Source organism: Macaca nemestrina, chromosome 8 (assembly GCF_043159975.1).
Source record: "Macaca nemestrina isolate mMacNem1 chromosome 8, mMacNem.hap1, whole genome shotgun sequence".
Classification (NCBI taxonomy): domain Eukaryota; kingdom Metazoa; phylum Chordata; class Mammalia; order Primates; family Cercopithecidae; genus Macaca; species Macaca nemestrina.
This window is the reverse complement of record NC_092132.1, coordinates 46,707,047-46,722,731: the sequence shown is the minus strand read 5'-3', so window position 1 is coordinate 46,722,731 and position 15,685 is coordinate 46,707,047. Positions and strand designations below refer to the sequence as shown.

The window sequence follows — 15,685 nt, the reverse complement described above, 5'->3', positions numbered from 1 at the left end:
ATTATTATTCCTTTTAACAGATGAGGAAACAAATTCAGAGAAATTAAATGGACTACCGAATGTCATACAACTACTAAGTAGTAAACCCCACATTTCTTCAGCAATCAATATTACTTCCATCACACCACTGCCAGATGTCACAAACATAAATATATGAATTAGTCTAATATAAGAAAAATTGGGGATTTTGAGGCTTGTTCTAAGGGTGATATTCAAAATATCTGACAGTCATTAAAGCAAATGTCTAATCAGGACAGCTGCCAACCACAATACCAACCAATCAGAACAGCTACCAGTGGTAAACAACAGTAAGAATAGAAACCAGCCATAAATAGGCAGCAAAATGATCATCCCTGAATATCAGGCAGAGTACCTGCCCCAGCTCAGCATTCAAATTTAAGTTATTTTAAATGGTATGCCAGCCAAACAAAACAAATACACCTGTTAATGAACTGTGGAAGTAAGCACACTCACCTGGCCTGAAGAGTAACCTTGAGTACATTAATGGGTGACTCTATAAGCATTTAATTGAAAACAGACACTTAATTCTACTAAAATAAATATATAAATCAATGATTTAAACATTTTAAAAATACTTAGAAGAAAACCAAAGTAAGTTTCAAATCACTAAGCAGGAAAGATAGTTTCTAATCAAAAAAAAGCAAAGAAAGAATTATGAGAACTTATTAGTTTTGTCTACACAAAAACTTAGAATACATAAGCTTAGAATACATATAAGGTTCTACATAACCTCAGAAAACTCAGAAAAATAGCCAGTTGCGGTGGCACAGGCCTATCTATAGTCCCAGCTACTCAGGACACTGAGGTGGGAGGATCACATGAGCCCAGGAGTTTGTTCAAGTCCAGGCTGGGCAACATAGTGCGGCCTTGTCTCTAAAAAAAACTAAATAAATTTTTAAAAAGAAAAAAAAGTCATAGCAAGATATTAATGTATAGAATTATTTATTTAGAACATAAAGAGCTCATATAAAACCTTCAGAAAAACAATAAAATCTCAATAAATAAACAGGCCAAAGAAATGAACATAAAATTCACAAAACTAAAAAAAAGAGCTAATTAACATACATGGAAACTATTACACTGCACTAATTATCAAAGAAAAGCAAATTAAAACAATAAAGTATCAAATATAAAATTACCCCAGGGGTTACAATATTGCTGAGAATAACAGCACATATATAACCAGAATGTAAACCAGAGTATAAAAGTGACATAAGAATTCAGAAGTATTTTCCAAGAAACACTAGGTAACATTCAGCCACTGAAAAATCATTTACTGAGCACCTACTCTAGATTTAATTTTTTTAAAAATCTCTAACCTAACCTCATGGGGCTCCAATCTAGCAGGAAATACAGACTTAGAAACTCATAAACAATCATAAAACGTTCTTTCAAAGTGAAACATACCCAAAAAGAAGTGCAATTAATTAGGAATAGAGAGAGGAAATGGCATTAAAATCAAGCTTTAAATAAAAAAAGTAGCTCCCTATCCAGAGAAAGGAAAGACTATTAATAGAGTAACTAATGAACTAAAGAATAGAAATATAACAATTATAAAATGGTACTCAAAAACCAAGTAAGACCCAGTTTTCTTCCTTCCACTACAATGAGAAAAATGACAAAAAGTGATAGGCCAAATTTCAGCCTTGTACCAAAATGGAGAATGAGAAAAATGACAAAAAGTGATAGGCCAAATTTCAGCCTTGTACCAAAATGGAGACAAATCTTAGCAAATTTGGAAGATAAATGTTTACTTGGTCTCTTTTAAATATCAATGGTGCCCAATGAACTTTGGACAAGAGAAATATCTATATCAAGATTTAAGGCACTCTACAAGTATTGTGTGTCACTAATGGAAAAGGAGAAGAGTGGAAGGAAATAAGAACATATATTTAGTGGACACCATATAGCAGGTTCTGATCTAGATGTTTGTATCATGCTTATTTCATGTCATTTGGATATCTGTTAACCATTTTGTTATTAAAAAATAAAGAAGTTGACAGTCATTTTCCTAGATAGATGGAGTTTTGTTTTCAAATACTCTCTAGCTGTTTTAACAAATTTCATTTACATACCTATCCAGCCAATTACCAAAAGTAGCTAGATTTTTATTTGGCAACAAAGAGAGCTACTTCTTCCTATTATGACATAAAATTTAGAGCAGTATCTTTCTCATATCTTTAAGACTTTTCATGAGGCTGGATAGGTCCATACCCAACTATTTCAAAATGGTCAGATTTATATTGAAAACACCGAGGGGGAGAAAACACATGAGAGAGGATCTGCTTCATACAGAAGATAATGTAAGAATTCAGTTCCAAGATGGAAAAGCGTTAGATCCATTCTCAAATCACAGCTAACACTTCCTTCAGTGGTATCTGTTAAGAATCCCTTAAAACAAACAAACAAAAAAATCTGTGGAGCCATTGATTGGAACACGAAAAATTTTATCAACAGAGTACTTCATTTGTGGATTTAATTAAGTTATCCTCAATACATTACAGATTTAATTTCATTTAGGTCACTATACAAATGGTGCGATGTCATTTTTAAATCCCTTGAATCACATTTTATAGTCTGTTTTGTTGTATTTTTTTAAAGAAGGGTGGTAGAGAGATAATAAACTATGAATGAAATACTCAGCAATCAGTGATGAAAATAAGACATTTATAGCTGAGCTAATATATTAAAAGACGGAAGTCTACATCTGGTTTCAATTGGTATGAATTCACTGGCAAATTTAAGAAGAATTTCATTGTACAAAAACAAAAAGATGGTTTTGATAGGCTTTAGTCCTCTGGTTACTTTTGTTTCTATAGTCACATGATTAGTATAATAATATGATATGTTTAATATGTCACTGTGTATATGGTTTTGATAAAAATACACCCACCAACTTGTCTCAAGGGCACATGCACAAATGGTTTTAAAATACATATACTGCCTTAATGGTTTTAGAACAGTAAAATGAATTCAAGTGAGGTTTTAATTTCACACAAAATTAAGAATTTTAATTTTCTAATAAGTCTTTCACAATCTTAGCTAAACTCCACCTTTTGGACCTAATTATTTATGCATATAAAATGATGCATTAATTTTACATTTAATACCTATTAGATAGTAAGGATACAAAAAATTGGACATATGTCCCCCTTTCAAATGCCATAAATAGGTAAGTATAGATACCTCATTTAAGTTTTACTTTCATAGGCACTTGCATAAGGTCTTAAAAACTGATCAAAACTCATCAATGTAATCCTTACACAGTCTTTTAAGGCCTGGATCAAACTTTGCCTCTTTCAAGAAATCACCCTATATTCCTCAAGTCAGGATTAATCTATCCAGTGTTAACAATGGTGATAACAATAACAGCTTGCATTTATTGAGTTCTTACTATGTCAACCACTCTACAGGTTTCATTTCATTTAACACTCAAACAGAATTGTAGAAGGTAGGCACTAACAAGAATTCGCTAAAAGTCTGTTACATGATCCCTGTCTTCATGACACTCAGAATTTTGTGGGAAAGGAATAGGAACAATTAATTACAACACAAGCGATGCCTGCAACAACAGGATTAGCAATAGGAGCACTCCAGGACAGCAGTTCTTAAAGCTGATTATGCATCAGAACCAGTACTCTTAAAATCCAAACCATCTAATATAACATTTAAGGCCCTGAATACAGTTCCTGCCAGCCTCAACCATCTACCTTACCATTCTACCACTTAGGAAAGACTTCATAGAGATGACTTTTGAGCTGAATCTAAAAGAGTGAACAAAGTTTATCAGGTGACCAAAGAGGGAAGGATACATACGGCATGTGCAAAGGCACCGAGCATAAAAATACATAACGTGCATTACCAGTGAATGGTTCTTTGTGTTTGAACATAATGTGTATGGGAAAATAGTGCAAAATGGGAAGTCAGATTAGGGCCAAATTGTTTTATACACCTACATATTTTTAAGTGGAAAGATGGCATGATCATATCTGAACTTTTAGGAAGAAAACTGACAGCAGGCTCTCAGAGACTAAAAGGAGGAAAACAGAAGTGGAGAATTTAATAATAAAATAATTTGTAAAAATAATAGGAGGAGGAGTAACAGGTCTATAACCTTGCTTAGAATCCTAAGAGAGACTGGTGTGGTGGAATTAATAGTGAACACCTTAAGTAAAATTATTCATAAGATGAAGAAGAGAGCAGAGAAGCCAAAAGGCGCCGAAAGCAAAATCCATCTTTCCTACTTTACGTAGGTCTTAAAGACTATCTAGAGTCTTTTCCCACAACTGAAAGTGCCTTAGCACTAAAGAATCATATGCTCAGTTAGCATCCTCTCAGTTCTCCCAAAAAATTGTTATAAAAAATGAACATGTCCTTTGGCTCAGTAATTCCATTTCATGTAACGCATCCAATGATCACAACACAAATACGCCAATACATATGTACGAAAGTTCCCTGCAGCTTTGACTGTAGCAGCAAAACACTAAAAAGTTAGAAGTCACTTTCATCCAGAAGACTGAAATAAATACATTCTGTTACACACACATAAGACCTATATGTACTGGTATGGGAAGGTATCTAAGATATCCCAGAAGTTGAAAACGAAAAATGGTAAGGTATAAAACATCACATATGGTATTAATCCCTTGGGTAAAACAAGATATACATATATAGGTGGTGAAAGAATCCACAAGAAATTAACTGACATAACCTCAAGGAAGTAAAATTGAAGGGCAGATGTGAAGACATTAACTTCCTCTTTTGTACCCTTTTGTATTATTTGAAATTTTTACAATGTGCTCGTGTTTTTTTCTCTATAATTTATATAATTAAAAGGAATGGAGCAGTTAAAAGTACACTCTAGTTAAAAGTGCAGATAATTATGCAATGCAATTTTAGAAGATCTCCATATAAAACCGTTAAAATTAGAAATCTGCCATCCAAGGAACTAACTTTCCATTTCCTGGAAAATTAACTTACATATATTTCTTTATTTCCTAAGATTAAACAAAAGTAAGATAAGACACAATGATCTTTTAATATGTTTTTCTAATGCTGAAGAATATCCACTATTTCAAGAAACATCATACAATTCTTAAATCACCTGTGATTTAAAACTAAATTACCACTTTTTAAAGTTTTTACCTTAACAGTAAAAAGTGGCAATTTACATTTGTGTAGAACTTTACAGGTTACAGAGTCCTCTGACACTTAGCATGTTTTTTTTCCCACAAGAAAACACTGATGTAGGTAAAGCAAGTAATCTGATATTAGATCAATTTCAGGATTAGGAAACTGAAGCAGAGAGGAGTTACCCAATGTACCCAGGGTCACAGAGCTAATAAGTAACAATCCAAGTACTGAAGCTTGGTCTTCCTGCTCCACATCCAAAGGTCTTTCCACTAAACCACATCACTCCAAATAATCACTGTTACAGTGTGCTATGGGGTCAGGCTTCTGACAGGGAAGAAGGGCTCACTGCAGATCTGGCAATGACAGGCAGTCTGCCTGCAGAGGAATGTACAATATAAAAATAAAGTATATGAAGGTGGGCCTGACTGAGGAAAGGGAAATAGAACTGGGAGAAACGCCAAGAAGAATAGCAACAAAGGTGAAAACTGGGCAACTTACCAATAAGGGAAGCCAAGGAAATACTTTTGTAAACTTAATTTACTTAGTTAAGGTAGAAGTGATAGTCTATGTAGGGGACTATATTATAATGTGGAAAAATCATAAACTGTTTATAATTCAATCAAAAGATTTAGAAAAGATGTAATGGAGCGTGACGTGTATGCTGTATTTAATCAGAGATTACAATGTGGCAGCACATGATTGCTATGAAAATTTTAATGGTCTAATCCCACAATGCATATCCTGTTAATGCGGTGGCTTGGAACTGTAAGAGGCAAGTGTGAAGTACACTCAGAACTCATTCTCACTTCATGGGACACCCCAAATAAGGAGCAAAAAGTATCACTTTCTACACAAAAGAACTCATTCTCCTTAGATTCTAGTACAGCACTGATCATTAGTACCCACTCAGAGTGAGAAAATCCTTGTAAGAAGGGGCCAGGGACACCAGAAATAACATCAGGCTCAAGCCATCCTGGACTAAAGGGAACCATGGGTCTTTCCACTGAGTACTTTTCAGGAAAATCCTTATAGCAAACATTTACTTCTGACCTAGCAGGAACAGGCTCCTTGAGAAACATCAACCTTACTGTCCCTTACTGTGACAGAAGGAAAAAAGAGATGGGGACCCAAAAGCTTTGACTCAATGTCACTAGATATATCTTCCACAGTTTAAGATTCATTTTGTGAGCTATTTTAGAGTTTTTAAATTATTGTCTTTTATTCCTGGTGTGTTTTGTTTTTCAGTTTAGTAAATATATAGAAACATCTATTATTTTTTGCTAGTCTAACACTCATTTGGCCTTCTCCTGCTAAACATATTCTGATTTCCCTTTAGGAAATCACTACTTCTCCATTCTCAGACCATGTATTTCTAGTAGTCAAGTCTACCCTAGCTCTGGATTGAACACATGACCTAAGTCTAAGTCCATTGCTAAATCACATTGTAATGGCCACAATGATTTGCTCAGAGAAGGGCACATGACCCACGCAGAGGCACAAGATTATCACTCTTTTCTGCTGGATTCTATATAGAAAGATATAACCCAGGGAACTGCTGGCAGACATCTCGTAACTGAGGGAAGAGTTTGTGTGAACGAGGCCAACAAAGAGGTATCAGAACAAAAACATGAATTCAAGTAATTCTTTTCACCCTGAATCAAGCCACGCATAAACTAACTTTGCAATGAGCGAGGGGTATGTGAACAAATAAATTCCCTCTTTGGCTTAAGCTGGCTTAGGCTGGGTTTTCTGTAACTTATAACCAAAAGTTGAAACTGATGCAGTAAACTTGAAGTAAATACCAAACAGGAGTTCTTGGAAAAGAGGTTTGTATAAAGCACAAACCACTGACTAACTCCAGAAATGCTAGAGGTTATTTCAGATGTGTAACACATTAGATGTCTGATCTATTTTCTATTTTCTGGCCCCCCCAAAAAGGGATACAATAATTGGTGGCAAGAAAAGTAGAATAAGCATATCTTTTAAAAGGAACATGCACAGTCATTTTCTTAAAGTCTCCTGCTGTCTTTGTTTTCCTACTACCACCTTCCTTAGCTAATAAATGTTTGTCACTGTATTCATTTTCATTTGGATTTCTCATTTTACAGAACTCTCAGATGTTTCAGTTTCCATTCATTTTAATGACATACGTGTTATCAACTCACACAATAGTTACCAAAACCCCTTACAGAAAAATCAATGGTTTCAAGAAACTTGGGTGAATATGTAGCAATTTCTGAAATACTTAAATCTCAAAAGTAATAGTTAAGCTTACATGTAAGATTTTATCTGATCATTCATCAAGCTTCATATTCCAACTTCTTAACCAAAATTTCTCCCTGCCCCCTCCTCCTCTCTTAGGATAAAGAATACATACATTAAACGGGGCTCCCAGGTATCCTGGATGAGGAAAATACTCTGGGAAAAACAGCATAGCAGCTCAGTTAACTCCCCCTACCCTCACAAATCTATTTCATTCCACTCCCAAAAAACAGAGACTTGAAAATATAAAATATCCAAGGTTATAAACAATAAAAAAGTTATGGAATTTGTCCAGAAAAAACACAAATCTTCTGTTCAACACAAAGTACATACATTAGGAAAAATAACTAGAATATTTTAACCTTTATTATATACGAGAGGGCAGAGAACAGAGGTTGTCTTTCATGAAATCTGGATTGCACATGTCTGGCAAGGAAAAAAAAGATTAATAATCTATCACAAAGCCCCACAACTAGTGATTCAAAATGAAAGCTTTCACTACTTACACCATATGTAAATATATATATATATACAAGCTGCTTATAATCCCTTGATCTGCAGAGAAAGAGAACTGATACTCTACTGTGAAAATGGTCAGTGGGTACACATTTTAAAATCCTTTCCCACATGAAAAGATTCCTGAAAAAGAGATCAGAAGACAACAGAAAAGCACTCAATATATATGGAGTTGTAAATCCAGTATGAACCAGTATCTATTACACAAAGGGGGAACATGCCACAAAGTGATTAGGAAAGTCAAACATGAATTAGTCTAATAACACAAAGGCAAATATAAACCCCAAAGAGCACTTTATTGAACAGAAATCCACACGTATCAAAAATATGTCTATTATTAACAATGATATATCAAGCTTTTAAGCTCCAAATAAATCTTAATAATCAATAATGCGAACTTGATATGCCCTTACCAAGACAAAAAAGTTTGAAGAAGCACTTAACATCAAGGCAAAACATAAACATATTTTTAAAATATAACAAACCAAATGTTTACCATAAAGGCTATTACATGCAAGGTATTGATTCTAAGGGCACTTGGATAAAATATGCTAGTATATTTTGAATAGCCACTGCTTGATTCTTTTATTTATTTGGTTATTTACTTATTTATTTGTTTGTTTATTGAGATGGAGTCTCACTCTGTCACCCATGCTGGAGGACAATGGCAAGATCTAGGCTCACTGCAACCTCTGCCTGCCTCCTGGGTTCAAGTGATTCTCATGCCTCAGTCTCCCAGTAGCTGGGATTACAGGCGCATGCCAACACGCCAGGCGAATTTTTGTATTTTTAGTAGAGATGGGGTTTCTCCATGTTGGCCAGGCTGGTCTCAAACTCCTGACCCCAAGAGATCTGCCTGCCTCAGCCTCCCAAAGTGCTGGGATTACAGGTGTGAGTCACCTCGCCCAGCCGCCATCATTTGATTCTATTAAAGAAACTAGCCGGGCGCGGTGGCTCAAGCCTGTAATCCCAGCACTTTGGGAGGCCGAGACGGGCGGATCACGAGGTCAGGAGATCAAGACCATCCTGGCTAACCCGGTGAAACCCCGTCTCTACTAAAAAAATACAAAAAAAGTAGCCGGACAGGGTGGCGGGCCCTGTAGTCCCAGGTACTAGGGAGGCTGTGGCAGGAGAATGGCGTAAACCCGGGAGGCGGAGCTTGCAGTGAGCCGAGATCCGGCCACTGCACTCCAGCCTGGGCGGCAGAGCCAGACTCCGTCTCAAAAAAAAAAAAGAAAAAAGAAACTAACAGCGTACCTAAAAATGTGAGGTCTGTGTTATGGAATGTATGCTTTCTTCATTAACAACAATAATTAAAAGTACCAATGGTGACTACTAAGATTCTATCCTTGGTTCTTTACTTCTCTGCATTCTTCTACCCAAATGCATCTGACAGATAATCATGTTCAAAACACAAAAGACACTTTTATCTAACTAAGTGAGATGACAGGATAAGGATGACAATGTCAAAAGCAAATATATATAGGGCCATTTATGTGCCAGGTGTTATTCTTTAAATGCATGTAATCTTCATAACAACTCATATCTTATCCCATATATCAGATGAAGAAATTAAGTCACAGAGAAGTTTAAAAACTTGCCCAAGTCCAGAGAGGTAGTATGTAGCAGAGCTAGGATTCAAATCCTGGCAGTCTGACTCCAGATTTCATGTTCTCAGCTCAATTCTAGTCTTCAGCTATAATTCCAATCCTTTCTTTCCATATGACTATTTAACCTCTGTATGTTTCCATTTCTCATCTGGAAAATGGGTCAATAATAGTTCTTACTTCATAAAGTTCTCCAATCTTTATGAGGATTAACTGCTATAATATACATAATATATTTAGAAAAGTACCTGGCACATAAAAGTAATACATATGTCTGTTGTTATTTTATCTACCAAATGTCTGTCACTGGAGTTGAGAACCACTGTTCTAAAACTGTAACAATCAGTGAGAATTTAACAAGCAGAATAGTCTTAATGTGTCCTTTACAGTGGTAACTAAAGAAAACCGGACTTTCTCAACTATTTTCATTATGAAACAAGTTCACCACCAGCCTTCAAGAAAATATACAAATCATTTAAGAGTTGCTCTCTTCAGTCTGGAATTTCTTCTCCATTATTTAGTATTCCCTCACACCCACCCAAAATTACAGAAACAGATCTCATCCTGATAAAGGTATATAGTGAAAATGTCTCTTATATACTAAACTGAATGTTCACATAACTTTGAAGACATAAAACCTATGTGGCATTTTAGGCCAGCTGTGGTGGCTCACATCTGTAATCCCAGCACTTTGCGAGGCTGAGGTGGATGGATCACCTGAGGTCAGGAGTTCAAGACCAGCCTGGCCAACGTGGTGAAACCCCATCTCTACTAAAAATGTAAAAATTAGTTAGGCATGGTGGTGCATGCCTATAATCTCAGATACTTGGGAGACTGAGGCACAAGAACTGCTTGAACCTGGGAAGTGGAGGTTGCAGTAAGCCAAGATAGTGCCACCACACTCCAGCCTGAGCAACAGGGCAAGACTCTGTCTCAAAAAAAAAAAAAAAAACAAAACAAAAAACAAACAAACAAAAACACCTGTGTGGTATTTTAATGTAATTCTCATCTATACAGCTGGATGCTGGGTACTCTTGAACCAGAATACTACGCCCAGAGTCTGGCTTCACGAAAGAGCTACAAAGTGTAAAGACTGAAAGAACTACAACCATCCTTTAACCCAGGGACTAACGCTGACTGACATTTAAATATGCTTCTATTAATAGTTTTCTGTTGTGACAACACTCTTGCACAGCCCCAATAAACAATTGTGCCAAGATTTCTCAAAAGTACAGAAGGAGAAGGAAAACCACTGGATAGATCCTAGAGTACATATTCAACAACAGATTATCAAATTACTCTTTGAAGTAGTTGTACTAATTTAAACTCCTAACAGTATGATAGCATATAAAGTATATATAAGGCACAGGTGAATATAATAAATTTGGAAGCATTTCTATGGACAGGGTCACAGCCAAGAGCAGACAATGAAGTGATCTATCAAGTAAACCCCAGAAGGACTTCCAGCTTAGTACCATAGGGTAGGGAGAGCAAGAATGAAAGGGAGTTCACTTTTTCATGGAAGCTGAAAAGAAGAAAATGGAACAACAGTTGGCTCCTTGTCCCCAGTCTGCCCCTACTCCCATGTACATGCAGATTACATGAATTCTGTCATTTATCCCCAGATCAAAAAAAAGGGGAAAGGGTTCCTCTCTGAAGAAATTCAGGGGACCAGGCACGGTGGCTCACGCCTGCAATTCCAGCACTTTGGGAGGCCGAGATGGGCAGATCATGAGGTCAGGAGATGGAGACCATCCTGGCTAACACGGTGAAACCCCGTCTCTACTAAAAAAAAAATGAGATGGGTGTGGTGGCAGGCGAGCTACTCGGGAGGCTGAGGCAGGAGAATGGCGTGAACCTGGGAGGCGGAGCTAGCAGTGAGCCGAGATGGCACCACCGCACTCTAGCCTGGGGGACAGAGCGAGACTCCTTCTCAAAACAAAAAAAAAGAAAGAAATTCAATAAAAACCTGTTGTAGGCCCTTTCCCTTAAAAGCTAGCTCCCAACCCATTCACCCTATTATGCCTGTCAGTGAAAAGGCATTGCTTACGGTGAGACCTGATCAGCCTTCCAGTCCCAAGGGCAAGACCAGAATAAATAATTGTGGAAATCAATAACCCTAGAAGAAACAGAAATGATTCAGGAAACAGACAATGGCATTTATTTTTAAAAACTTATTATTCTTAAAGCAATTTCAAAAGCTTTTCTATCCATGTCAGCATCAATATGTTATGAAAAAGGAATAAGCGTAAGCATTCTTTTAATTAAAATATAACTGCTGAAATAAAAAGTTCAGTTAGAAGAGTCAGAAAATAAAGCAAAATAAAGCATCCCACCTCCTCCAAAAGGCAAAAAGACATAAAGAGAGGAAAATCTAAGAGGAAAAACAAATTCAGGAGATTCAAGCTTTCAATAAAGAAAACAGAAATTTTCCAAAGCTGAAGACAGACAAGTGTTTATATATTAAAAGGAACTACTGAATGCTGAGCATAACTAATAAAAAGGACTCACATGTAGGCACATTCTTGTGAAATATCAGAAACATCAAGATAAAAAGAAAAGTTCAGAAATTTCCAGAGGGGGAAAAAAACCTACAAATAAATAAGACTCAGACAGCCATTATCAACGCTAGATGTTAGAAGATAAATGGAGGAAAGTCTCAAAGCTCTGAGAGAAAATTATTTTGACTGTAAAATTCTACTTAGGCAATGGACCAAGTATAAAAGCAAAATAAAGACATTTTCAGATACGCAAAGGCTCAAACAATAATTGACCTCTTATTCTTGTATCATGAAGAAGACAGTTTAGGAAGAATACAAAACAAAGGTAAAAACCAAGAAAACAGGAAATATCCTTTTTTTAATGGTGGCACTAACCCAAGAGTCAAGTGAAAAGAAATTCTAAGGATACAGCTATAAAGCAGACCTCAAAGGAATGAGTCCACATTAGAACAAGAAATCAGGAAGCTCCAAAGAAAATCTCAAAGAAGAATCACATACATTCCAGGAAATAAATATACTGAGTAAGAAGCTCAAAGATATTACCAAAGCGATAAAAGATGCATACATTGCTTTTCTCAAAATAACAAAAAAAAGAAAAAACTCCCGGAAACAGAAAATTATATAACAACATGATCCTAATGGAGCCATCAACCTAAAATGTGGAAATGATTTTGAGTAATTAATTGATTAAGTGTGAGAAAAGTAAATCCATTTAGACAACATGCTGGGAACATTCTCCTTTGGGTAACCTAGGATATTTAGAGAGAGAAATAAAATTTGAGCATATCATTGTTTCCTCTTCCAAGATGTTCTTTGCCCTCTCTTCTCTCCTCTCACTCGTTTATTCATTCATTCTTTCAATATTTACTGAGCACCCGTGCTAGGAGCTGAAGATAAAACAGTTAACAAAAAAAGAAAAATCCCTGCCCTTTTGAAGCTTATATTCAATAACTCCTACTCCTTCAAGAATCTGCTAATGCAGGAGTCTCCAATCCCTGGGTACTGGTCCATGGCCTGTTAGGAACGGGGCCACACAGCAGGAGGTGAGTGGCGGGTGGGCGAGCATTACTGCCTGAGCTCCACCTCCTCCTGTCAGATCAGCAGCAGCATTAGATTCTCATAGGAGAACAAACCCTACTGTGAACTGCGCATGCAAGGAATCTAGGTTGTGCACTCCTTATGAGAATCTAATGCCTGATGATCTGAGCTGAACTGGTTTCATCCTGAAACTATCACCCCAACCATAGAAAAATTGTCTTCCATGAAACCAGTCCCTGGTGCCAAAAAGGTCGAGGACCACTGTGCTAATGGATTCTCTCACCAATGAAACTTTTTCTAAATTGTTAGGCTATGTGTGCCTCCTTTTTTCCTCCTAAAGAGCTCTAACTCTGCAAAACAGAATTTGGCTTTTTACATACCTATTACCTCATCTAATGTGTGAAGAATGCAAGACACCAGCATTTATTAGTTATTTGTACCTCTAGTGAACAGCACTGGGCCTAAATCAATAAATAGGTTTTGAACCTTTCTACTCAACCAAAATGTAAATAAAACAGCTGTATTCATCCACTCTCACACTGCTATAAAGAACTTCCTGAGACTGGGTAATTTAGAAGAAAAGAGATTTGACTGACTCACAGTTCCACAGGCTGTACAGGAAGCATGGCTGGGGAGGCCTCAGGAGACTTATAATCGTGACAGAAGGGCAAAGGGGAAGCAAGCACGGAATTCTCATGGCAGAGCGGGAGAGAGGATGAAGGGGGAAGTGCTACACACTCTGATGAGAACTCACTATCATAAGAACAGCCAGGGGGAAATCTGCACCCATGATCCAATCACCTCCCACCAGGTCCCTCCCCAAACACTGGGGATTACAATTCAACATGAGATTTGAGTGGGAACGTAGAGCTAAACCATATCAACTGCCAAGTAAAATGTAAAGCACTATGCAAATGTTACTTATTATTTAACAGATGAGGACACTGAAGTCCTTCTCAGTTAAATGATTTGCTCCAGACCATAAAACTAGTCTGTAGAAGAACCAAAACTAAAACCTATATTGCTGAAAGCCTGGGTTCATGCCATTTCTACTGTACTAGGTTGAATAAAAACAAGTAGTCAAATCAAAAAATGGGCCTAAATGGGAGAGAATTACCTTAGGCATTTTCTTAGAATGTTTTTAAGTACACAATAAACATCTAAAACATAGACTCTATTTCTTCCATATGTCAAGACATAGCTTTACAATTATGTAAAGATTATTTGGAAAGCCTCTAATCAAAAATCTAACCTATCTTTTAAGAGCTTCAATTTCACAGAGTTATGCATTTCTACTCTGTAGTATATGTTTGAAATGCATAAATGTTTCGAGATGTTTAATGGCATTTAATATAATATAAGTTGGTTTTTTAAAAATTTCCTCACGGGAAACCTTCAAAACTCATTACCACAAATATACTAAACTTTTATTCTTTTTAAACTTGAAAACACTTGACTCCTCAAAAAAAAAAATGCTTATATTACTACCTTATACAACAACAACAAAAAGCTTTTTCATGAGTTACATACAGCAAGCCCATGGTTAAAATTATCAATATACACATTTTTAAAATTAAGCAAAAAATTAAACACAGATACATATATAACTTTTGTAAAAATCGGAGAACTAATGAAACATATTCTGGTATTTCACACATGCCAAGGTTACTAGTAAGCATACTTTTTATGGCTTGTCTTTGGTAATGACCATATCTGTTCAGCAATCCACATTATTAATACTGAATAGTAGTCATGGAAATTATAACTTATCCACAAAAATATAACACTGAATAGAGAGGTAGGGTAATTTTATATTCACAGGATAAGAACCAAAAAATTGGCTGTTTCAGCTCAACATTTATCAAAGGCTTGTAGGTGCCAAAAGCTATTCTAGGCACTTGGAATATTTCAAGATGAATATATTAAAACTCCTGTCCTTGAGGAGTTTACTCCTTGAGTTTACTCTTCAAGGAGAAAGGCAACTGCAACCACTCTTCTCCCAAACACTAAAGCTGACTAATTAAATGTAACTCCCAAGTATAGGATACCATGGCTGGATTATCTACAAAGAAGTTTCATCAAACTTAAAAGATAGTTTTAAATACTGTGAAAAAATCAGTTACTGAATGTGTGTGATACTAGGACTTGAGCTATGTTTGTGAGTCTGATCACAAAAATCAGAAATTTAAGTCACATACACTATTTTATAAAGCCCCAAATACTTAAAAACCAAAAGGACTCAATGAATACTAACCTAATAGATTTGTACTCATAATGTAACCAGAAGAGTCAAGAGAAACTTTTATCATCCACTAGAATACAGGAGAGTTTTACCTTTTTCCTAATTCTAGTACCACTACCATTAATTACCACAATTCGTTACCAGCTCAGGTGCCAACTCTGTGATCTGGCCCATGTTGAGTAAGAATCAGCACCTAAATAGACAAAATCTCTATCCTTTACAACTCAGACTCAGTTACAATCACTGGAATATGTCTAATTAATCCGCAACTTAATTCTATGCCTTCATCTTTTCCTACATGTTTCCCAAAGAAAAAGTACAGATCAGCTTTTGAAGGTCCTTCTTTAATATCTATGCTGACAATC

At 36.1% G+C, this 15,685-nt stretch overlaps 1 protein-coding gene across 7 annotated transcripts in view; it reads right to left on the bottom strand.

The window, feature by feature from the left end:
* Positions 1–15,685, bottom strand: part of LOC105476082 (serine/threonine kinase 3) — a 332,200-nt gene that overhangs the window by 238,980 nt on the left and 77,535 nt on the right. The window contains exons 1-2 of one of the 7 annotated variants that reach the window (XM_071067959.1): positions 9,534–9,665; positions 7,923–8,055 (exon numbers count right to left, since the gene is read on the bottom strand). The exons of the other annotated variants lie outside the window; for them this stretch is intronic. Of the exons in view, the coding sequence (XP_070924060.1) occupies positions 7,923–8,045 (123 nt within the window). The 5' untranslated portion in view covers positions 8,046–8,055; positions 9,534–9,665. Of the gene's footprint in view, positions 1–7,922; positions 8,056–9,533; positions 9,666–15,685 lie in introns of those variants that run through there. 7 annotated transcript variants of the gene reach the window in all.